This window comes from Pan troglodytes, chromosome 16 (assembly GCF_028858775.2).
Source record: "Pan troglodytes isolate AG18354 chromosome 16, NHGRI_mPanTro3-v2.0_pri, whole genome shotgun sequence".
Lineage (NCBI taxonomy): Eukaryota > Metazoa > Chordata > Mammalia > Primates > Hominidae > Pan > Pan troglodytes.
In genome coordinates this window covers 93,598,155-93,623,210 of record NC_072414.2, presented here as the reverse complement: position 1 = coordinate 93,623,210, position 25,056 = coordinate 93,598,155, and the positions used below count along the sequence as shown (strand labels likewise).

The 25,056-nt window shown below is 41.3% G+C and overlaps 1 protein-coding gene across 4 annotated transcripts in view; it reads left to right on the top strand.

The window, feature by feature from the left end:
- The window catches only part of TARS3 (threonyl-tRNA synthetase 3), an 87,590-nt gene that overhangs the window by 5,038 nt on the left and 57,496 nt on the right, over positions 1-25,056 (top strand). For all 4 annotated transcript variants that reach the window (XR_010151820.1, XM_063795447.1, XM_063795448.1 and 1 more), the window contains exons 2-6: positions 12,137-13,101; positions 14,034-14,105; positions 15,870-16,066; positions 21,952-22,075; positions 24,915-25,036. Coding sequence is in view for 3 of the 4 variants with exons in the window: in XM_063795447.1 (XP_063651517.1) it covers positions 12,805-13,101; positions 14,034-14,105; positions 15,870-16,066; positions 21,952-22,075; positions 24,915-25,036 (812 nt within the window). In the remaining variant the exon portion in view is untranslated. The remainder of the gene's footprint in view (positions 1-12,136; positions 13,102-14,033; positions 14,106-15,869; positions 16,067-21,951; positions 22,076-24,914; positions 25,037-25,056) is intronic.

The window sequence follows — 25,056 nt, the reverse complement described above, 5'->3', positions numbered from 1 at the left end:
AATACCTTGTCACGTGGGCCTCTCCATAGGGCACCTCATCACATGGCAACTGGCTTCCATCAGAGGGAGCAATGGAAAGAGCAGGAGAAGGGTGACCAAGGCAGGCATCGTTTTGTCCTTGTAGCCTCATCTCAGAAGTGATGTTATTACTTCTGTTGCATTCTCTTTGTTAGAAGTGAGTCACTAGGTCCAGAGGTGGGAATTTTACAAGGGTGTGAATGCCAGGAGGTGAGGGTGATTGGGGCCATTTAGAGGCTGCCTACCAGTGCTGAAGAAAATTATTGACTTCTATGAGCTGTAGTAGCAGACAGTAGTAGCTGTAGTATGAGATGGGTAGAGTCACACCAGAACTAGTGCGAGGGAATTGCCTTTTCTTTCAAGGGTCTGTAAGTCTGCAGTAAAAGTCAAAGGTATTTAAATAGAAAGTTTTGTTTTTGTTTTTAGTATATAAAGAAGTATAACTTTCCATGTTGCAAAAATTTTAAAAACCTTTATTATAAAACTCATAAGCAACCATAAGCTTATAAAACTCATAAGCAATCAATAGTAAAATATAGAAAAGAAAAAAAATTAAAGTCTCTCATAATTTTTCTACCTAATATAATCACTGTTGACATGATGGCTATTTTCTACCAGTATATATTTTTTATTTGCTAGTAAAATACATAACCCTTATACATATTTTTAAATAGTTGAGGTCATATTCTCTATAGTTTTATATTCTTTTAAAAAGCATTTACTAGGCTGGGCATGGTGGCTCACATCTGTAATCCCAGCACTTTGGGAGGCCGAGGCAGGCGGATCATGAGGTCAGAAGATCGAAACCATCCTGGCTAACACGGTGAAACCCCATCTTTACTAAAAATATAAAAATTAGCCGGGCATGGTGGCTGGTGCACCTGTAGTCCCAGCTACTCGGGAGATTGAGGCAGGAGAATGGTGTGAACCTGGGAGACAGAGCTTGCAGTGAGCCGAGATCATGCCACTGCACTCCAGCCTGGGGGACAGAGTGAGACTCCATCTCTAAAAAAATGAAAAATTAGAAATTAAAAAAAAGCATTTACCGTATTTTCCCATGATGTCATAATCTTTATAGAAAAATAACAATCATTATTTTAAGTTGACATAATTGTTTACCTAAAAATATCCAAAGGAACCAACTGAAAACAATTTTTAAGGTTGCTGGTTAAAAGCCCCATTACTGAAAAATCAATAGCCTACCCCAATATTAGCTATAATCACATAGGAGATATAGTGATAAAGTATTTTTTCAAGTATTTCAGCAAAAATTAAATACCTAGGAATAAACTTAGATGTGCAGGACTTTTATCAAGAACATGACAAAATTTTGCTGAGTGGAATGAAAGATTTGCATTCTATGTTCCTGGATGAGCAGATTTCATGTTATAAATATGTTAATTATCACCGTGTCTTCATATTAATTTGTAAATGTAATTTCTGCTGGGCACAGTGGCTCACACTAGCAATCCCAAAAGTTTGGGAAGCTGAGGCGGGTAGATGACAATTAGCTGGGTGTGGTGGCACACACTTGTAGTCTCAACTACTCAGGAGGCTGAGGTGGGAGGATTGCTTGAGCCTTGGAAACAAAGATTGCAGTGATCTGAGATCATGCCTCTGAACTCCAGCCTAGGTGACTGAGTGAGACCCTGTCTTAAAAAAAAAAAACCCCAGCAGATTTATTTTTGGAACTTGAAAAAATGACTCTAAAGTTTGTGTAGAAGAGTAAATAATAAAAAATAACAAAGAATAGACTTGTTCAACCAGATATTAAATAAAATATTGTGGAATAGCCCTGGGCCAGACAGATAAAGGCAATAGAAGTTTAGAACCAGAGTCATGCTAATGAGAATTTTATAAGACAAAGGTGGTATTTTAACTTAATAGGGAAAAGATAGATTATTCTGTAAATAGTCTTAGGAGAACTGACCATCTGAGGAAGTTTGAGTCTTAACTCCAATTTTTGTCAAAATAAGTTATAGTTGGTTTAAACGCATATATTCTTAAGAAATGAAGAACAGGGATTTGAAGATATTTTAAGAGTTAAGGCTGAGGCTGGGCACAGTGGTTCATGCCTGTAATCCCAGCACTTTGCGAGGCCAAGGTGGAAGGATTGCTTGAGCCCAGGAGTTTGAGATCAGCCTGGGCAACATGGCAAGACCCCCTCTTCTCTCTCTGTCTCTCTCTCTCTAGTTATAGATATACATATACATATACCAAAAAAAGAGTTAAGTTTTATATGGAGAGCCATGAAGATAAGAGGTAAAAATTAATTAAAAGCTAGATGGACATATGTTTACATCTCCAGCAAGGGGGTTGATGGGAAAGAATGATAGACATAGCTCCGTTATTGCTACCTCCTTTTAGGAAGTTGCTTCTGAACATCTAAAGATAACAGTTTTATAATAGCAAAAATGAGTTATTTTTTACTGTCTAAAACATTACATAAACATGTTCATAAAGTTAAATGAAGTAGGATATAAAATTGGGCCTAGTGTTTATAAAAGTAAATATATTTACATGAAGGAGAAAACTCACCTCCCACTCTTACAGCCTCTGCCAGTTTACCATAGCTAGTTTCTTGAGCTTCAGCTTTTTTCATTGAATTCATTATAATCTGGATTCTGCCTTCATCATTGCACTAAAATTTATCTCCTAGTTGCCAAATCCAGTGTCTCCTCTCTTAGTCCCCAAATTGACCCCTCTGCAGTATTTTGATACTGTTGATTGTTCCCTTGTTGAAACATTCCTCCATTCTTAATGTCCACCAATAAATAGTTGGTTAAATACAAATTATAGTGTATAGTTTTATAATAGAGTATTCTGTTGTAGACCAAAAAATGCAGCCAGTCCTTCCATAAGCATGTGCAAACTTCTAAGATATATTAAGTAAAAAAGTAAGGCATAAAATACTGTGTATAATCTGGCCCCTTTAGTATACAGTGTAAAAAAATCCATATCTGTGCTTGTTTATACTTACTTTTTTCTCCCCTGGTGGATACAGCAAACTGTGAATAGTAGAACCCAATTTAAAAAAACACTGAGTGGCTTCTGTGCCAGGCCCTGTGATAATTGAGTATAAAAGACAAAAAAGGCATGTCCCTATCCTCTGGGAAGGGACATGATAATCTAATGGGACTTCCATCAGATTCCTTTCTTCTGTTTTGATCTTATCACCCTGCCTTGGTCTCCTCCAATCTCTTCTTCCTTGGCCTACTTCTTTCTTCTCTTCTCATTCTGTGCTTTCTCTGAGTAATCTTTGACTCCTATTACTGAAGTCATGACCTGTGTTCCAGGGATTCCTAAATTCGCATTCACCTCTAGAGTTTCAAACTCATATATCTGTCTGTATATCATATATGTTAGGGAATCTCACTTGGAGTGCCATGGGTGTTCAAAATGATGACATTTACATTTTCATGTATCCACCTCCTAGCACTCTATCAGCCCCATCATGTGTTCCCTCAGTAATTCTCCTTGTCATTGTGAGTGGGACAAAATGATATAATCAAACTAATCACCCATGCCTAAACCTGGGAACTGTCTTAGCGTTCTTTTATATGCTACTGTTCTCTGACCTCCCCAAACTAGTAAATTTCTAAGACCTGCCCTTCTGAATGTCTCTTACTATTTTCCCTGTGATCTCAGCTTCTTCTTCCCATCCTTCAAATGCTTTGTATGTGTGTATCATGAGGGAAGGGAATAAAATTGAAATTTGTGGAAAATGTACTAACTTGTGTTTCTTGTTGCTTGATATGACTCCGCTACCCTGCTGCCTCTCTCCCCCAGCACTCCTGTAGCCACTTCTGTGCCAGAGGTCAGAGTGTCCAGGTCTGTGTCCAGATCACCCCGCCTCATCTTCATTATGTAGTTAGCACAAACAGCGTATTGGGTGCATAACAAATCCACACTGGGGCTTCGAGCTTCCTTTTAAGCATGAGGATTTTTGGTGGATCCAAATTTACTGTTCAACTTTCCTTGTTTCCACTTGCTTCATTGCTCATTTTGGGAAGGCTTATTCTTTGCTTTGTTAACCCATTCTAATCCTGTGTCTTCTTTCCTTGTCCTTTGTAAACCTGCTTCTTTCTCTTCATCTCTTTTCTTGATCAGAGACACCCAGGAAATTGTTCCTGACCAAGTGAAGTGAGTGCCTTATTAGATCCCATTTGAGTCACCTTATACATTGAAAATCATTTTAAACAACGAAAACCATACTTGTGCACATAGTTTACCTTACTTGCTTAAAGTAAATATGCTTACAACACAATTTGGACTTAAATTTGGAAATTTACAGTTATTCTTTGCAGTTTCCTAGTGAATTATTATTTTTTAGACAGCCACTTACAAGCCAACTAAGTATCCAGTGTTTTCACAGGTTTCAGTTAATCTTTACCATTCTGGGAAAGTTTTCATTTCTTTGTTTTACAGATGGGGAGACTCAAACTCAGGGAATTAGATACGATATCCACGGTCATCTAGATTCCCAGGCTCTGTCTGCTAGATCACATTTGCTTATGTACTTTTAACTGACTATGACTGGAATGTATAATTTTATAATCCATGTGTAGCAACACTGCCTATGTGTTTTTTTTCTTTTTCTTTTTGGTAGCCTCATTAATGCATTAATGTTCTCTTGTCTGAAGTTGTAAGTTTCTAAGAAAACAAGGTAGCAATGAGAAATTGGACAATGTCTGGAACTTCTTCCTGTGCCTTAATTGTTGTCATTCTGCTAGGTATCAGTTGTAGTGATTGTACACCCAAGCCATAGTAACTTTCTTAAACTAGAGGCTCCTGAAAATATTTTGAAGAGTATTTTTTTTAACTGTAAGCTGCAATTGAGCAGTAACAAATATTTTTATTTCCTGCTGGATTGATTACAGTAGTCATAACATTATTGGTGTCTTCTAAGGGCTCTTTAACATGCTTATTTACTGAAATGTGTTTTGTAGCTTTGTCAGCAATTGAAGTGGTTGATATGTGAACTCTGCAGATTATATAACCTTCCTAAGCACCTGCATGTTGGGTAACAGTTACAATATAGTAGAAAAGGATACTGAGAGAATGGGGGCAGGCCTACCTTCAATGGAGTGGGGAGGTGGCACTAAGCTAAAACTGCCAGGATGAAAAGAAGTCAGACATTAAGAGTGGACAGAGGATATTATCAAGGCAAGACACCGAATGTGTAAAATCCCAGAGGCAGGAGAGAGGGATGTTTCTGAGGATCTGAGAGCTCCATGAACCAGCACAGGGGTTTGCCGGGTTTGGGGTCATGGTATAATCTAAGAGAGGCCATCAGAGGCTCGATCTTGCTGGCCTGGTAGGTCCTGATAAAGAATTTGGATTTTACTTTATTTGCAGTAGAAAGCTCCTGATGGTTTTACCCAGGGGAGTAAACATAATCTTACGGATGTTTTAAGAAGCTTATGTTTGAGGCAAACATTTTATCCTTTGCTTTAACATTTGTTCTCTCTCCTTCTATAATTTTTTTTCTGAACCATTTGAACATGAGTTACATACATCATAACTAAATACTTTGGCTTATTTTTACGAAGGATGGAGATCTCATATAGCTTTAGAACAATTATCAACTTCATAAATTTACATGAACAATACTTTTATCTAATGTACCATCTGTATTCCAATTTTGTCAGTTTGTCTAATAGTGTTCTTTGTAGCAATTTTACCCCTTCCAGGATCCAATCTGGAGTAAGGTATTGCATTTAATCATCATGACTTTAGTACCATTTAATCTGGAGCATTCCAGATTTTGTCTTTCATTATATAAACATTTTTGAAGAATTCAGTTTCTCCCCTCCACCGTTAAAAACAAATGTTCCTCATTTTGTGTTTATGTGCTGTTTCCTTGTGATTAGATTGGGGTTATGTATTCTTGGTATAAATTCTGTACAGGGGTGTTATACCTTCTTTAGAATATCACATCTGGAGGTACATAAAGTCCACCTGTTCCTCATAGGTGATGTTCATTTTGATCACCTGATCAAGATATTGCATGATTTCTCCATGGTATAATTACTTTTTGTTTTCTCCCTTGCAACTGGTTAACAGCCTGTGGGGGAACATTTTATGTCCATGCCAGTATCCTGCTGCTTTTCAGCACTGCCCCCTAGATTGAGCATGATGATCCTTGTCTGATCCAGTCCTTACTATGAAGGTGGCAAAGTGATGGTTTTCTAATTTCCCATTTACCTGTGTTTGCCATTTAGTCCATGGCATAGACTATAAACTGAGCTCTGGCTTCTCTCCCATTTTTTTCTATTATTGGTTGGACTTGTGAGTTCCCATATTTTTTAATGGTTTACAATTCATTACTTAATTATTTTTGAAGTTCAATTGGTTTGGCTGGTGGGATCCCTTCAAGCTGGTTCCTGTGCCCTTGTATCATGTTCCCATCATTTTTGTGGAGAGCGCTTTGTTAATTTCCAGCAAAACAAAGTGCTCTAGGCTTATCTTGAACTTACATGTCTGATATCATTTGGATATTTGTCCCCTCCAAATCTCATGTTGAAATTTCACCCCCAGTGTTGCAGGTGGGGCCTAGTGGGAGGTGTCTGGTTCATGAGGACAGATCCCTTATGAATGGCTCGGTGCCGTCCTCGACAGATCCCTTATGAATGGCTCGGTGCCGTCCTCGACAGATCCCTTATGAATGGCTCGGTGCCGTCCTCGACAGATCCCTTATGAATGGCTCGGTGCCGTCCTCGACAGATCCCTTATGAATGGCTCGGTGCCGTCCTCGACAGATCCCTTATGAATGGCTCGGTGCCGTCCTCGACAGATCCCTTATGAATGGCTCGGTGCCGTCCTCGACAGATCCCTTATGAATGGCTCGGTGCCGTCCTCGACAGATCCCTTATGAATGGCTCGGTGCCGTCCTCGACAGATCCCTTATGAATGACTTGATGCTGTCCTCACAGTAATGATTGAGTTCTCACTCTTAGCACCTGTGAGAACTAATTATTTAAAAGAGCCTAGCATCTCTCCCCTCTCTCTTGCTTCTGCTTTCCTGTCATGTGACCTTTGTACATGTGGGCTCCCCTTTGCCTTCTGCCATGAGTGGAAGATTCCTGAAACCCTCACCAGATGCAGATGCTGGCACCATGCTTCTTGTACAGCCTGCAGAAGTGTGAGCCAAATATACCTCTTTTCTTTGTAAATTATCCAGCCTCAGGTATTTCCTTGTAGCAACATAAATGGACTAAGTCAATGTCCCAGCTCTGGAATAGGCCTTTCTGCCAGGAGCCCTTTAATGAGGAAAGGTATTAGAGGTCGGGACCTTTATCTCTTGGTTATCTACTTGTAGATAACCAAATTCATTGTTTTCTAGTTTATTTTCTGTTTCTTTTTGTGATGATAAGCAGATATATGCATGTTTTCATTTTCTCTTTTTTCTTATACAACATGTAACATACTACATGTGTACATTACTGTTTTGTTTTGTTTTGTTTTTTTTGACGGAGTCTCACTCTGTTGCCAGGCTGGAGTGCGGTGGCGTGATCTTGGCTCACTTCAACCTCCACCTCCCTGGTTCAAGAGATTCTCCTGCCTCAGTCTCCTGCATAGCTGGGACTACAGGCGTGCACCACCATGCCCAGCTAATTTTTGTATTTTTAGCAGAGACAGGGTTTCACCATGTTGGCCAGGATGGTCTCAATCTCTTGACCTTGTGATCTGCCTGCCTTGGCCTCTCAAAGTGCTGGGATTACTTGCGTGAGCCACCGTGCCCAGCCTGAACATTACTCTTTTTTGCTTCATAAAATCTCCTGGAAATCGTTCCATATCAGTTCAGAGATCCTCTTAATTATTTTTTAACAGCTTCATAGTGCTCCATTTTTTGTGTGTACTATAGCTTATTGAACCAATCTCCTATGACGTACTTTACAATCACAACTCTTCCATTGAATTTGTGTGCATATGCATTTTTGCATTCTTGTATCTTCAGAATAAATTTCTAGAAGTGGGATTGCTGGGTTGAAAAAGAAATGTATATTTAGTGTTATTAGAACTTTGTCATTGCTTTATTTTGCTGTCATTTTTCTCAATTTTTCAATTGAGAATTTATTTCCATTCTTTTGTTTTTATCAATATAGGTGTTAGAGTTATGATTTTTTTCTGATTACTGATCTGTGTATTGCATAGATTTGTAGTATTTTCATTATCACTATTTTAAAGAAAGTCTGTACTTTCCTTTTTCATTTCTCCTTTCAATAAAGAGATGCTTAAGAGTTTTAAAATTTCCATGTGAAAAGGCTTTTTGTTGTTGTTTTATTTTTAATTTCTAATTTTATTGCATTGGGGGCTGAGAGTGTTGTACCTAATATTTCTACTTTATGAAACCTACTGAGGTCTTTCTTGAGCTCTACAAATGATTAATTTATATGAAGAATCTATACATTTGTTTAAGAGGAAGGTGCATCTTCCATTTTCAGGGTATAGTTTATATAGATAGATATTTATATATACATATTGATAATGTGAATATATTCAAAATATCTACTTTTTAATTATATTGTTTGGGTCTTTTACATCCTTACTTTTTTGTGGGGGCACTTGAATGTACTCAGAGAGTGGTTTGTTATTTTCCTTTTTTTTTTTTTTTTTTTGAGATGGAGTTTTGCTCTTGTTGCCCAAGCTGGAGTGCGATGGCATGATCTCAGCTCACCACAACCTCCACCTTCTAGGTTCAAGCAATTCTCCTGCCTCAGCCTCCCAAGTAGCTGGGATTACAGGCATGCACCACCACACCCAGCTAATTTTTTGTATTTTTAGTAGAGACGGGACTTCTCTATGTTGGTCAGGCTGGTCTCGAACTTCTGACCTCAGGTGATCTGCCCACCTCGGCATCCCAAAGTGCTGGGATTACAGGCATGAGCCACCACACCCAGCCTTGTTATTTTCCTCTTATTAGTGTGTTTCTCTTTCTCCTTTAGTTTCCTGTAGTTTTTTTCAAATTACAGGTGTATAGATATTAATAATTGCTATATTTTCATTGTGGAATGTGGCACTTAACATTACAAAATGTCCTTCTTTGTCTTATTTAATGCTTTTTGGCTTGAATAATTTTTTAGTATATGTCTCAAATATTGCATGGGACATATTTATATAAACATTAGTTTTTGTTTATCTGAAGTTCAAATGTAAATGTGCACTGTGTATTTTATCTGGCAATCCTAAATACAGAAAAGTCCTAGAAACAAAGACTGCTGCCAGGACCCACATTTTGTGATTTAAATTACAATTCCCATTAAAATGGACTAGGCCACCTTGGAGAAATGATAGATTCCTTGAATATAAGATGAGCCTGGAACATTTTATCAAACCAAAAATCAAGGAAGCAATTAAATTCTCAGGAGTCAACTTAAAGAAGCTTCTGCTCCACAAGAGTGCAGAACCATCTGTAAATCATGGCCAAATTTTACCTTCCTCAGTCAACTGGTCATATAAAACTTTTCATGAGGCCACAGGAGTTGTGATCATCTGGGTGACTTGTTTATGCCAAAAACTCGTACATAATCTGTTTGAGCCTGATCTGGCATACACCTCTTTTATTTAATGATAGGATGCTGCTGTATATACCCAACCTTATGGCTTGATGGGTCAAATGACATTCAATTCATGGAGGGAAACTTGGGTAGCATGGTAATTTGATGGTCCCTGATGAAGCACTCAATCTCTACTATGGCCCAGTAGCAAACCAGAAGCTGCTTCTCAAAAGCAGAATAGTTAATCCCAACACTTTGGGAGGCAAAGGTGGGAAGATCACTTGAGGACAGGAGTTCAAGACCAGCCTGGGCAATGTAGCAAGACCCCATCACTACAAAAATTTTTTTAATTAGCTGGGCATGGTGGTATGCACCTGTAGTCCCAGTTACTCAGGAGGCTGAGGTGGGAGGGTTGCTTGAGCCCAGCAGGTCAAGGTTGCAATGAGCCAAGATCTTACCACTGCACTCTAGGTTGGGTAACTCTTATCTGCCACAGACATTTCAAGCACCATCAGATCTGTTGTTCATGTGGCCCACATAGAAAAGTAGCTTGCATAGCAGCATTACCTGTTTCAGAATCTTGTTAGGTTCTCAGTCTTACTTAACACTGGCAGTCTTGAGTTACATAGTAATTGGTTTAGAAAAATAATGTCCAAATGAGGTATATGTTGCCTCCAAAGAGGCATCTCTAAATGCTCTGAACTACTTAATGCCTAGAAATTTCACTGAGATGACAGCCCTCTGAATTTTTACATTTGGGGATATATTTCCTTCTCTCCGACCTCCACATGCCTTATCAAGGTGACTATAGTATTTGCTATTTCCTGCTCATCAGGGAAAATCAGCATGCTATCATCAATGATAGGACACCAGCATGATATCCTATGGAATACAGCAGCAATCAAAGTCCTTGTGGACTAGATTATCACATAAAACTAAAGAGTTTATATTGTCTTGAGGTGATACCCTGTGAAGGTGTATTGCCAGCCTTGTCAGCTGAAATAAAATGGTGCTCGATAGCCCTTAACTAATAGATATAAAGAAAGAAGTATTAGCCAGCTCAATAGGTGCATATCAGGTGCTAGGGGTTATGCTGATTTACTCCAACAATGAAATCATATCTGGAAGAGCAGCTGCAACTGGAATCACCATCTAATTAAATTTATATTAATCTACTATAATTCTCTAACATCCATTTGTCTTCTACATAGGCTAAATGTAAATGGGATGGTAAGGTAAGGTAAATGGGGTGTGATGAGAATCTCCACCCCTGCATCTTTCAAGTTCTTGAGGGCAACAGTAATCTGTGCAATTCCTTCAGGAATGCAGTATTACTTTTGATTTATTATTTTTGTATGTTGATAAAGTTCTAGTGGTTTCTGCTTGGCCTTTCCTACCAGAATAACAGCCTTATGTCTGAGGGTCAGGGAAACACTGTAGGGATTCTGCCAGTTTGGAGTATATCTATTCAAACTCTGCATTCTGGAACTGACGAAATAACTACAATGTGAGTTTGGAAACCCAATGGGCTCACTGGGTATTGTGTGATCCTAGCTAAAACCTGGAAATAACCCAAATTTTCCATCAACAAATGAATAAACAAATTATGGTATATCCATACAATGGAATACTACTCAGAAAAAAAGAAATAACAATAGATACACACAAACATAGGTAAATATCAAAATTATTGTGCCGACTGAAAGTAGCTAAACAAAAGGAGGACATATGGTGTGGTTCCATGTGTAGAAAATCAAGAAAATGCAAACTAACCTATAGTGACAGGAAGCAGACTGGTGGTTGCCTAGGTATTGGGAATGGAGACCCAAGAGAGACAAATTCCAGAGGGTCCCGAGGAAATTCTGGGGTGGCTTAAGTGGGTCCATGACATTCAGTGATGTGTTGGTCATGACAGAATGGCAGAAGCAGAAACTCCATGGCAGTGGATTGAGAAATGATGAATAATGAGGAGTCAGTGGGTCCTATGTAACTGTATCCAGAGGCTTCCTGAGGAAGGACTAAAAAAGATACAGTGATATTGGTTAGCAACATACTTCATGGAATCTCCTCCTGGGTGCTGTTTGGGATTCCACTTAGCTTAATCCAATGAGCTTGTCCCCCTCCGCTCCTCCTGCACTGATTCTGCTCCTGGAGTGGAATTTGCCTGCTTTTCCTCCTTGCTAACATCTCCCAACCTTTATTTTCCAGAGCAAAATGAACCTTTTCCCCTTTCTCAAAATTTTCTCCCTTTCTCAAACCACACCAGTCCAAGCTAAGCTCTTCCACTTCATGACTCTTAGGGCATTATTACCTGTATCACATTATATGACATGCTCAATTAAATTCTGCCAAAGTTGAAAAGTACCAGTGTTAAGTGTGTAGAAACTGGCATCAGACTATCTGAGTTTGATTCCCCCTTTGTCATGTAGTGGCTGTGTGACCTTAGTCAAGTAACACAGTCTCACTGTGCTTCAATTTCTCCAGCTATAAGCGGATATAACAGTATCTCCTGTTATGAAGATTAAAGGAGTTACTACTATTACAGAGTTTAGAACAGTGTTTGTCACATCCTAAGCCCTAAGAATAGTGATAAAAATCAATTTCTGTTCCTGCTCCAGGAAGTTTCACGCTCATGGTTAAGAGGGATACAAAGATATATGTGGCATTTGCCCTAGACTCAAGGAGCCAGTAATTTCGTGCTGGTCGGATTTAGATTTCACAGCGATTTTCTATATGCCCTGGCCCAGAGGCCTCAGTACTTGGGCAACTTTGGCACGAAAGGCCAGAAAGTCCGTTTATAATGAATGGCCACTTTTTAGAACCTGTTTGCAAGGCAAAAGAATGGTGACTGCCAGAATTCAAGAGGAAGAAAGGGTGAAGCCTTTTTGGAGAACGCAGATGATGGCCTTTTTGCAAGGTTTTGGAAGATTTTCGTTTCAACGGACTAAAAACTACTGCCAATAGCCTCTAGACAGGCCTCGAAAAGCAGGGGAGGCCCTTCAGACCCCATTTCCCCACTGCCCCTGACCCTAAGGTGGGCCTGGCCTCAGGCCCCGCCCCGCCCCGCCCCTGCAGGGTATCTGGCCTAGGCCCCGCCCCTCCCCGCCCAGCGCCCCGCCCCTGCAACGTGTAGGCCTCGGCTCCATCGCGGCCCCATGGCTCCGGCCCCGCCCCATCGCCCCGCCCCTCCCGGGAGCCCTGTCTTCTGCCCTGCGCTGAGTGTCCGCGTCGCCCTCGCCGCAGTCGCGGGCAGCCCGCTCGGCGTCGGTGCCTGAGGGAGGCCGCGATGGCGGCCGAGGCCCTGGCGGCGGAGGCCGTGGCGTCGCGCCTGGAGCGGCAGGAGGAGGACATCCGCTGGCTGTGGTCGGAGGTCGAGCGCCTGAGGGACGAGCAGCTGAACGCGCCCTACAGCTGCCAGGCGGAGGGGCCGTGCCTCACGCGGGAGGTGGCGCAGCTCCGGGCCGAGAACTGCGACCTGCGCCACCGCCTGTGCAGCCTGCGGCTGTGCCTCGCCGAGGAGCGGAGCCGCCAGGCCACGCTGGAGAGCGCGGAGCTAGAGGCGGCGCAGGAGGCCGGCGCACAGGTAACCGGGCGGTGGGGACACTGGAGAGGACGCGGGCGGGGCGGGCCGAGACGGTGCGCACCGAAAGGTTTTCACCTGCGGGGGCAGGTGCGGGGGCGCCCCGGGGGAGTGCTCTCCCAGTGCCCTGCGGCTGGCCCGCCCTGCCCTGCTCGGTGGTCCCGTGTGGCCTGGGGAGCCGCCGGGTTTCCAGCAGTCGCCAGACTTAACCAAATGCTGTTGATTTCTCAATTCGTCCATTAAAGAGCCTGCCACGCATCTTTTTCAGTAGCAGAAATAGTGTTTTCATTTGTTTGAAAAAATGCTGGAGTGTTTAAAACTCATTATTCTTTCCTTGGTCAGAAAGACTAACAGCTGCGTATGTAAACTCTCATTCCCTCTGGTTCTTTTTTGTTGTTGTTGGGTTTTTTTTGGACGAGAAGTTTTAGCTTTTTGTGCTCTTGTTTTGGTGGTTTATCTTGAGAGGATAGCTGTATATTTAACATTTTTATTTAATACAGTATTTTATGATTTGTAGAAAGGATGAATTACCTTCTTTTAACATCATACTTTCTGAGTCCTGAAGCTTCTCAGGCTGAGATGTTCTGCAGTCCTTTAGGAAGGACAGCTGCGGTGAACTAGCAACATCTTCAGGAAATAGTGCATTTGATGTGGCGGGCAGCAACCACACATTTTCCAGCCACATTATTTGTTTAAAGTTCAGGACCGAAAGTTTTCAAGAGCACAATATATTAAATGTGCTTAGCAACAGTGTGACAGGAAGGACTGAACCCTGGAGAATGACTTGCCCACTGAGAGTTGTAGCTGGTGGTCAGGAGAGCCCAGCTATGAGCCTCTAAACACGGGGCACTTGCAGCCTGCTGGCATGACTCTCTTCTTAAAATGTGTTGCTTTTTCTTGCCATTGATGTGAGTCATTTATAATTTATCTTTCAGCCTCCTTCTAGTCAAAGCCAAGACAAGGACATGAAAAAGAAGAAAATGAAGGAAAGCGAGGCTGACAGCGAGGTAAGTTGTTGCTGTGGAAACAATATAAAATACTACCTGTAATTTTAAATATGTGTGTATAGTTAATTACCTAGGATTTCCAATAAAAATTACTGATTAAATTATTATTTGGGTCACATTAGTGTATTTAAAACTTTTCAAGCCTTAAATATGAGATGCCTTGAGAAATGAGCTGCCCATGTTTAATATACACGTGTATTTAATCTATTTAAGTTGTGCTACTAGAGTACTAGAGTTGGTTTTTTTTGTTTGTTTGGTTTTTTTTTGTTTTTTGAAGGCGGAGGTTTGCTCTTGTTGCCCAGGCTAGAGTGCAATGGCATGATCTCGGTTACTGCAGCCTCCACCTCCCAGGTTCAAGCGATTCTCCTGCCTCAGCCTCCTGAGTAGCTGGGACTACAGGTGCATGCCACCAAGCCCGGCTAATTTTTTTTTTTTTTTTTTTTTTAGTAGAGATGGGGTTTCACCGTGTTAGCCAGGAGGATCTCGATCTCCTGACCTCATGATCCGCCCACCTTGGCTTCCCAGAGTGCTGGGATTACAGGCGTGAGCCACCGCCCCCGGTCTTTTTTTTTTTTTTCGTATTCAAGAAACTAGCTACTTTGCTTTTGTATATAAAGCATTAAAACAATCAGTAAGTATTTATCTAGTATCAACATTTGGTAGGAGTGAAGGAGGAATACCTAGGCCCAAAGAAGTTAGTCTGGTTGAGGAATTCAGGCAGACTCAGGACAAACAACTAGAGAACAGAGTACGATGGTATACAAGTAAGTGCTGTAATGTGTGACTGTGTACACGTTCTGTAAACAGTAGAAAAGGGAGGTGTCATGGGGGCTGAGCGTGGGGCTGTCTCAAAAAAAAAAAAAAAAGGGAGGTGCCAGCGGGTAAAATAGGTAGAGGAGGCAGGCTTTGAGGTGGACCTTTAGAGCTAAGGAGAAGTTAGATAGGCAGAGAGGAGCCTTTTGGAGGTGGGAAGTACACATGCTCTTAGTCTTACAGTTGGGTTATGTCCCAATAAAACCAATGTGAGTTAAAAATGTATTTAATACACCTAAGCTAGTGATCATCGTAGCTTAGCCTAGCCTACATTAAAAGTGCTCAGAACACTTAGATTAGCTTACAGTTGGGCAAAATCCTCTAACATAAAGCCTATTTTATTATGAAGTGTTGAATATCTCATGTAATTTATTGAATACTGTACTGAGTGAAAAACACAATGGTTGTATGGATACTCAAAGTACAGTTTCTACTGAATGCATATGACTTTCACATCATTAAAGTTGAAAAATTGTGGCTGGATACGGTGACTCACGCCTGTAATCCCAGCATTTGGGGAGGGCAAGGCAGGTAAATCATTTGAGGTCAGGAGTTCGAGACCAGCCTGGCCAACATGGCGAAACCCCATCTCTACTACAAATACAAAAATTAGTCTGGCAGGGTGGTGCGTGCCTGTAATCCCAGCTACTCGGGTGGCCGAGGCAGGAAAATCGCTTGAACCTGGGAGACAGAGGCTGCAGTGAGCTGATTTCGTGCCCCTGCACTCCAGCCTGGGCGACAAAGCAAGACTCCATCTCAAAACAACAGCAACAACAACAACAACAAACCAAAAAACAACAACAAAAAAAAAATCGTAATTCAAACCATGGTAAGTATGGGACCATCTGTAGAACTGAGAAGGCAGTAAGGGGGTGAGCCTGATTCAGAGCTGAGCAGCTGGAAAACAGTAGGCTGTATATATTAATCTCATTATGTTCTAATAATTTCCAGGTGAAGCATCAACCAATTTTCATAAAAGAAAGATTGAAGCTTTTTGAAATACTGAAGAAAGACCATCAGCTCTTACTTGCCATTTATGGAAAAAAGGGGGATACAAGCAACATCATCACAGTAAGAGTGGCTGATGGGCAAACAGTGCAAGGGGAAGTCTGGAAAACAACACCTTACCAAGTGGCTGCTGAAATTAGGTAAACCGCAGTGTGGAAAAGATATTCAATCTTAAGTAATTATACTGAAGCCTGGTGAAAATGTTTTCTTAGGGACCGCTAATATATTACTCCATTCTCACGATACTAAAAGGACATGTCCGAGACTGGGTTATTTATAAAGGAAGAAGATTTAATTGACTCACAGTTCCGCAGGGCTGGGGAGGCTTCAGGAAACTTACAGTCGTGGCAGAAGGGGAAGCAAGCATGTCCTCCTTCACATGGCAGCAGCAAGGAGAAGTGCAGAGCAAAGTGGGGGGAAAACCCCTTATAAAACCATCAGATCTCATGAGAACGCACTCACTATCAAAGAACAGCATGGAGGTAACAGCCCCTGTGATTCAGTTACCTCCCACTGGGTCCCTTCCACAAAACGTGGGGATTTTGGGAACTACAGTTCAAGATGAGGTTTGGATGGGCACACAGCCAAACCATATCAGCTAATTTTTTTTTTATTCAGTTGAATAAATTAAATGTATTTAATTTTTTTCCTCTGGCTTCTCCAAGGGCCATGTAAATAAGTAGTTGAATATCAGAACACAATCATTTCCTGTTCTAATAAAAATATATAGGAGAGAAAAAAATCTGTAATTCTTGATAGGCCATTTTACACTGACTTTATTCGTCAATCAAGTAATTTCCATGAGTTTTTACAGGTCTTTTAATTACAGATTGAAGATATATGTTTTAGAGCTATTATCAGTCTTGGAAAAGTGCTTTGACTTTTCTAGAAATTAGATACATTAGTGAACTTATATTGTTTTGACTCATATTAATTCTTAGCATTAAATACAATTGTATAGAAGCTATTGTATAAATACAATTATATAGCTTCTATACAATTGTATTAATGCCATGTAAATAAATGTTTATCATTTAAAAAGCAAACTGTTTCAACAACTGAAATTCTCAGATTTTCTTTGAAAACTATGGCTAAGATTGTATTTCTGATTCATCCTATTATATTGTTAAATGCTCTCCCACCCTGTTTTCATGTTTTCCAGGAGGAATGATGTGCTAGGAGAAAACAGGTTTTGAGGCAAGAATAAGTTTGTTTTCTCATGGAGAGTCAGGTTGCATGTTAAATGTGTTGGGTCAGTATTTCTCAAAGTGTAGTCCCCAGACCAGCAGCATGGGCATCACCTGGAAACTTGTTAGGAAAGCAAATTTGGGGATCCCACCTCAAACCCCCTGAATTGATCAGCCATCAGTGTTTTTATGAGCTCTCCAGGGGCTTCTAATGCAAGCTAACCGTCTAGAAGTGACCAGTCCAGCCTAGTGGACATCTCTGGTCCATGCAGTTATTTATGGACCTAGCTTCCTCCCATCTTGTTGATCTGCTGTCTCCTAGGTAGGGTTTCTTTGTGTCTAGCGGTGGAAGCTGGGTCCTTGCATGGGCCTGCCTGCAGTCAGGAGGAAGAGAAGCTGCAGAGCAATGATGCTTTGAGGCCAAGACCCCATAGTGGCTGGCTTCAGTTTCCACTTACATCCTCTTAGCTCACATTTAGTCACATGGCTATGCCTAGCTGTAAGAGAGAACTGGAATATAGCTCCCTTGGCCGCCCAGCCACATGTCCAGCTAAAGCATTCATACCATGGAAGAGAGGAATGGTTTATGGAACAACAGAGAGTCTGCCACAGTCTGCCCCTCTGACATCCAGGTATCTGTGGGTACTCTTCTTTCAACATCTGACACACTCACTCCCCAAGTGAGACAACTCTTATGTTCCATAGCTCAAAGCCTGGGATTTCTGAGTGATGTACAGAACACCCCCCATCAGGCTGACCACTTGTATTCTAGCAACAAATAAACTGATAGACAAGTCTGCTCACACCACACGTGCATACGGTACACAGAAGACAATCACAAAGTGTGTGCTTGGAAAAAAGGAGGAGGAGAAATATAGCAGGGAGTGGTATAGAGAAGTCATCAGATTCTGCTTGAAGCCACCTTGAGGCCCCACAGCCTGGCAGCAGTTAGTGCTTGTGTCAGCCCACCTGTTCATCCTTTGTTCTCTGGAAGCAGCTGTCTTATCCCGTGATCCTCCATGGGCCCTGATTTTGCACTTTGGGAAGTTCGGAGTTGTCCATTACCCTCACTTGTCACATCTGAAGTGCACGAGTTTGTCCTCTTGGGATCTGTGCAGTTTCCACAGCTCAGTTCTGTGGTGCACACTTGGGGCCCGAGGGTTCCCTTAAGGATCACATAGTCACAGATATTTGTGAGCTGAGCTTATGATTTGTTTGGCAATACAATTACCATGATCAGTTAGCCATAGTAGGCTCTGGTCTGTTTGCAGCTAATCCGTTCCACATGAAAGTAATCTCACTTAAAGAATCTTCTAGATAGAGACTTCTCACCCTGTTGTTGCATGGCTTTTTTATTTGGCTCACTCCTGTCTCCTTGTTTAATGGACTGAGATCATATGAAGCAGAGGCTTGTGGGAGGGAGGCACTCTTGCTCTCTAATCCTTGCAGTTCCACTGGCCTCTATTGTCTGGATTTATGTGTGGCCTTTGAGAAGGGCTATCAATGCCTGTCCCTCCTGCGGTTTGGGAAAGAAGATTGTCTTTCCCATCTTGCATAGCTCCACGTTTCTGAACTTTTAGTCAGTTGAATTACAGGACACGGGCAGAGGGAGCCTCCCTATCCCTTCCACCTCTGCTGGCAAACTAGATTGTTTTCATCTGAGATAACTCATTCTTGTAGCTTCTTGCTGAAAGCAACAAGAGTTACCCAGGGTATACCAACACTGTCCCCCCACCTCCACCCCGCCCCTTTTCTCGATCTTGGCTCACCACAACCTCCGCCCTCCGGTTTCAAGCGATTCTCCTGCCTCAGCCTCCCGAGTAGTTGAGATTACAGGCATGCGCCACCACACCCAGCTAATTTTGTATTTTTAGTAGAGATGGGGTTTCTCCATGTTAGGCTGGTCTCGAACTTCCAACCTCAGGTGGTCTGCCCACATCAGCCTCCCAAAATGTTGGGATTACAGATGTAAGCCACCACGCCCAGCCCTACTCTCCCCTTTTATACCTGCTTTCTTGTGTGCTACAAGCACTGTGACACATGGTTTGCCTGCAAGTTTTATCAAATATTTTGATATACTATCACAAAGGTTATTGGCTCTCCATATGTTAGAATCTGTTTCCTTGTTACTCACTGCCAGTCTGCTAAGCCAGTGCCACTTGTTTTGGATTTTTACTTCCAGGTCCTTATTTCTGTATTACTTAAGATATATACTAAGCTGCTACAACAAAGACATCACAAAAAACTCAAGTCGCTTGAATATGGTCAAAGTCTGTTTTTCATATAGCAGTCTAGACGTGGGTGGCCAGGCTGACTGGGTGACATGTCTCCATATGGTCTTTTGGGGACCCAGATTTCTCCCATCTTGTTGCTGATCTGTCTGGTACAATGTTGCCGTTGTCTACATGGTCCAGAAAGAATAGCACATGGGTTCCCATCTACAGAAGGTGGAGAGAGGATGGAGAAGTGCCCTCCACTGTTTTAATGATGAGACACAGAAGTGTTACACATGACTTCTCCTTCTATCCATTGGCTCCAAACCTGGCCACATGGCCACATGTAGCTGCAAGGAAGGCTGGAAAACTCCTTCTGTAGAAGAAGGGCAGAATCGGTTTGCGAAACACTAGCCATTTATGACAGCCAGTAAAAATGAAAAGAAAGTTCTACTTGATTAATAACATCTAACATTTATTAAGTTCTTGTTATCATATGTACACATTATGTAATCCTGAGTATAGATGAATGAGGAAGGTCCTATAATCCCTATTTTGTAGATAAGAAAACTGAGGCCTAAAGAAGCTGAGTAAATTGTCCAATATTTAAACTCAGGTTGGCCTCTTACCTGTGTGCTCCTAACCTCAATGCAGTACTGCTGCTCAGGTTAATCACAGAAATGTAAATTAAAAGATTACATTGTAGGCTGGGCATGGTGGCTCACATCTGTAATCCCAGCACTTTGGGAGGTGAAGGTGGGCAGATCACTTGGGGTCAGGAGTTTGAGACCAGCCTGGCCAACAGGGTGAAACCCTGTCTCTACTACAAATACAAAAAGTAGCCGGACATGGTGGCATGTGCCTGTAATCCCAGCTACTTGGGAGGTTGAGTCAGGAGAATCACTTGAACCCGGAAGGTAGAGGTTGCAGTGAGCCAACATTGCACCTTTGCACTCCAGCCTGGGTGACAGAGTGAGACCCTGCCTCAAAAAAAAAAAAAAATTACATTGTAGAGTTGATACAATTTAATAGTACCTAACATTATGAGAACTCAGAGACAAGATACTCTTGTAACTCTGCTAGTAGGAAAATTTTGCAATATATTCTGACAGAAATCACTGAAAATGCATTTCCCTTGACCTAGCAGTTTTACTTCCAGAATTTTTCCTGAGAAAATAATTGAGTAAGATATATGTTCAAGAATGTTCATTGCAGCATTGTTTTTCGTTGCTACTCGTCCCCCAAAGTACCCATAAAAAATAATTAAAATGCCTAGCAAATATTGGTTCCTCTGTGACTATTAAATATCACGTTTTGGAAATCTGTCTCCTGTTAGGGAAAATGCTGTGATTTATTGTGAAGTTTAAGAAGTAGGTCATAAAATCACATAATTATGATACTATTAATTATTTTATTCCTATATATTAATATGGAAAGATATAAACAAAACATCAATGGTAATTTCTTGGAGGTAGAATTATAGGTGATTTTGTGTGTGTGTCTCTGTGCTTTCCAGGTTTCCTTTCTTAACTTGTAATTTTGTCAACAATTTTCAAACAATAAATGTTATTTAAAAGATACCCAAAAAAGCAGAAAGAAAGAGATCAACACCTCACTAGAAGACCATCCTGGCCAATATGGTGAAACCCCATCTCTACTAAAAATACAAAAGTTAGCTGAGCGTGGTGGCGTGTGCCTGTAGTCCCAGCTACTCGGGAGGCCGAGGCAGGAGAATCGCTTGAACCCAGAAGGCAGGGGTTGCAGTGAGCCAAGATTGCACCACTGCCCTCCAGCCTAGCAGCAAAGTGAGACTGTCTCAAAAAAAAAAGAAAATAGGCAAAGGAAGCGGATAGTTCATAAAAGTAAAAATAGCTTGTAAGCATGAACCAAAACTAGTAATTAAATCAAAACAACAATTTTCAATGTCACATTGATAAAGATTTTAAAAATCGGGGTACGTGGAAGTGATGCGTTCAATTGACATCAGAAATCTGTCAACGGTACATCCCCTTTGATCTAGTAATTCCAATTCTGTGGACGTATTCCCAGAAAACAGTCACAGAAGCCGCAAGATGCCTGTGTACAGATGTCTGTGTGATATACTCTGTGAGAGCAAGACTTAGGCGACCTCAGTGTGCAGCCCTGGAGGCTTCATTAATAAATACAATACTTCATTAATAAATACAATACAATTCATTAATAAATAAATAAATACAGACTGCTTTGGAAGGCAATCTGAGGCATGACAGAAAATGCAAGCTATACAATTATGTCGGCAGCTGCTTTTAAAGACAGCACATATGTGTGCATGGGGTGGGTGGAGGTAGAAAAACCACTGGATAGAAATGTACCAAAATGTTATAAGCAGTGATTTATGATATTTATGTGTGATTTTTATTTTATCCTGTGGGCTTTCTCAGTTTTCCAAGTTTTTTTTAAACAGTGAATGTATATTACTTTTCTACATAAAATAAATATTGTAAAACAAGACATATCTGTCCTATTAGTTTACGTTTGTACTTTTTATACACTTCAAAAAAAAAAACCCTAGAAATTCTTTTAATCTTTTGAGGAATCATTGTAACAATGATAAAGTTAACTCCCAAGTGGCTTTTGTCTTCTTAGTCAGGAACTGGCTGAAAGCACAGTAATAGCCAAAGTCAATGGTGAACTGTGGGACCTGGACCGCCCATTGGAAGGGGACTCTTCTCTAGAGCTGCTTACATTTGATAATGAGGAAGCTCAAGCTGTGAGTATTTAAAAACCAGACAGCCAAACTTTGGGTAGTTATGTTGTAAACTACATTATATAAGAGGCCACATATTGAAGTCACGAATGTTGAGTTTTTTGGGGGTTTCTAAGATTTAAAATTTGATTATTGATGTTTAATGAATATTTGTGGCATGAATGTATACAAATACATGTCAGTTTTTAAAGTAGCCCATATTTATAATTTCTTTCTTTTTTTTTTTTTTGAGATGGAGTCTTACTCTGTCACCCAGACTGGAGTGCAATGGCGCAATCACGGCTCACTGCAGCCTCAGCCTCCCCTGGCTCAGGTGATCCTCCCACCTCAGCCTCCCAGCTACCTGGGACTACAGGTGCACACCACCACACTCAGCTAATTTTTCATATTTTTTGTAGAGACAGGGTTTTGCTATGTTGCCCAGGCTGTTCTCAAACTCCTGGGCTCGAGCAGTGTGCGTCCCTCAGCCTCCCATAGTGCTAGGATTACAGGTGTGAGCCACTGTGCCCAGCCTTATCATTTCTTACAATAATCATTTCCTTAAGTTAGAATGCTTTGGTTGTTAAATCAACGTGTGTTTGAAATGAATTGTTAATAGGCCATTAAAAATGGGTCTACTTTATAATTTAATATGTATAGGAGAATTGGAAGAAATTACAAGACTCAGATATCCTTTAAATACTTAATATAATTTTCTATAAAATAAATACCACATTTTTCACATATGCATGTGATATATGATTTCTGATATACGTTGTCGCCTGAACGTTGCAGTCGCCCTTCAAGCTGTCCATTATCTTCATGAAACCTAAGTTATGATTAGCTTAGGTTACAATAATTGCAAGGCTTATGCTAAATTTCCTTAAACTATAAGAAGCATATTATAATTTCTGTTTAAAATATGCAAAGTAAAACCATTAAATATGTAAACAGTACACTATTAATAAAACCATATTTAAAAGTGATTTTCAGAAAGTTCAGTACTGTAGACTGAATTCACAACTCTCCAGCCATAGCTAGCCATGCCTCAGTTTTTATGCACTACTGTCTATGTGATATCTGCATGTAGATATTGTACAAGAATCTTCAGTACATTCACCATGAAATTTTCGATTTTAACCCCAAAACTTATTTCTTCCTGTTTGCCTAAGTCAGTGCATTACTCCACCACATACCCAGTAGCTCATTCCAGAACCTTGGAGGTTTTGTGTGATTCCTCCCCGTCCCTCAACTCCATCTCCAGTGAGGGGTAAGCCCAGTAGATTTTACTTCCTAAAATATCTAGAATCTGTCCACTTCTCTCCCTCTCCATTGCCACTGGCTGAGAATCCGCACTCCCCTTGTTATAGAACCACCCAAGAAACTGCCTACTTGCTGTTTTGTCCCCTGAAATTCATTCCCATCGAGCTATCAAATGATGTGTGTAAATGTAAATTTAATCATTTTGCTTAAAACCCTTTAATGCATCCCATTGCATTTGGAGTAAAATGCAAGCTCCTCCCCAAGGCCTGCATGGTCTCTGGCCCTTCCTTACCTCTCTAACCTTTCTCAAGCTATGCTTTGTCACATCCCCTACGTGTTAGTCACACAGGCCTTCCCGAGTCTCCATGAATGCAGGACATTTACCATTTTTCTATATTACAGAGCCCTGTTCATCTCCTTTTAAACACCATCTTAGAATTATGCACGTCCAGGTTTGTTTATTGCCTGTGTCTTCGCCAATAGGCTGTACCTGTGTGGGGGCTGTGACTATGTCTGTTTCTTTCACTGTTGTATACCCAGCAGAGTGTTTGGCTCAACAAATATGTAGGTGTGGACAGTGCACCACATGGGAGATTTGGGCTGATGCTAGCAGTCAGCCTGCCATCCTAGCAGCATCCAAAGGAGCAGTGCTGTGCCCTAAGGACTGACCCTCTGGGTCTGTCTGCAAATCATATCCCAGCCTATTGCTGTGGGCTGGGATTGCACAGAGTGCTCCATCATCTGACTCCTTCTGCCCTGATTCATTTTATCAAACAGCTTTTTAATTGTAACTTGCTTTCTATTTAATAAAAAGAAAGAAAGTGCTGAAAGATGAGTTGATTATCTTACTCCTTTGGTACCTATATTTATTTGGTGACTTTGGTTAATTTCAGTTTATCCATAAACTAAAATGAATTCCTTGGGAACTCAAAACAGTATCAACTTTTTGAACTTGGAGGACTGACAACCGGGCTCTGGACTGTGGCTAATGAGCCCATATATACACTTCTCAGGGGTCCCAGGCAGCCAGCAGACGTTCCCTGGCAACACTTTTTTCTTCCTGAGACATCTTTCAAACTTCCACAGTCACATGCTATTCAACACACGAAGACTGCTCTGGAGATGCAGGATCTCGTTAACTCTAGTGGTGTCAGGAACACTTCAGTGCTCTGTGTCCAGCTCAGAGAGGGTGCCCCTGGAGAAAAAGAAGACAGCTAGCATCTGGCACTCCTCGGCCTTCCTCCTACTCTGGGCTTCAATCAGGTTTGCACACAGCTGCTCTGCTGGCTGTTCTGAGAGGTGTTCATCTCTCGTGGCTGACATGCACAGAGGAAATGGGGTTGTGGCCGAGCTCTAGCTGCCACTCAGCAGAGCAGCTTCACACTGGCACTGAGCAAGTGGCTCTGGTGGAATGTCAGGGAGGGCTCAGAAAGCATTCTCTTCTAAGTGGGCATTGAAGATTTTCCTTTCAAGTTGATGTTGCTGCCCTTGGTCTTGCCATGTATCTCCTTAAAATTTTCTACGGGTTTACATCATTTTACTACTAATTTTCCATGATATACTTTTGGTAGCTAATGGCCTCTTTGTCCATGCCATGCAGGTGTACTGGCACTCCAGTGCTCACATTCTTGGGGAGGCCATGGAGCTTTACTATGGAGGCCACCTGTGCTACGGTCTGCCCATTGAAAATGGATTTTATTATGACGTGTTCATTGAAGACAGGTAACACACTGAATACTGGC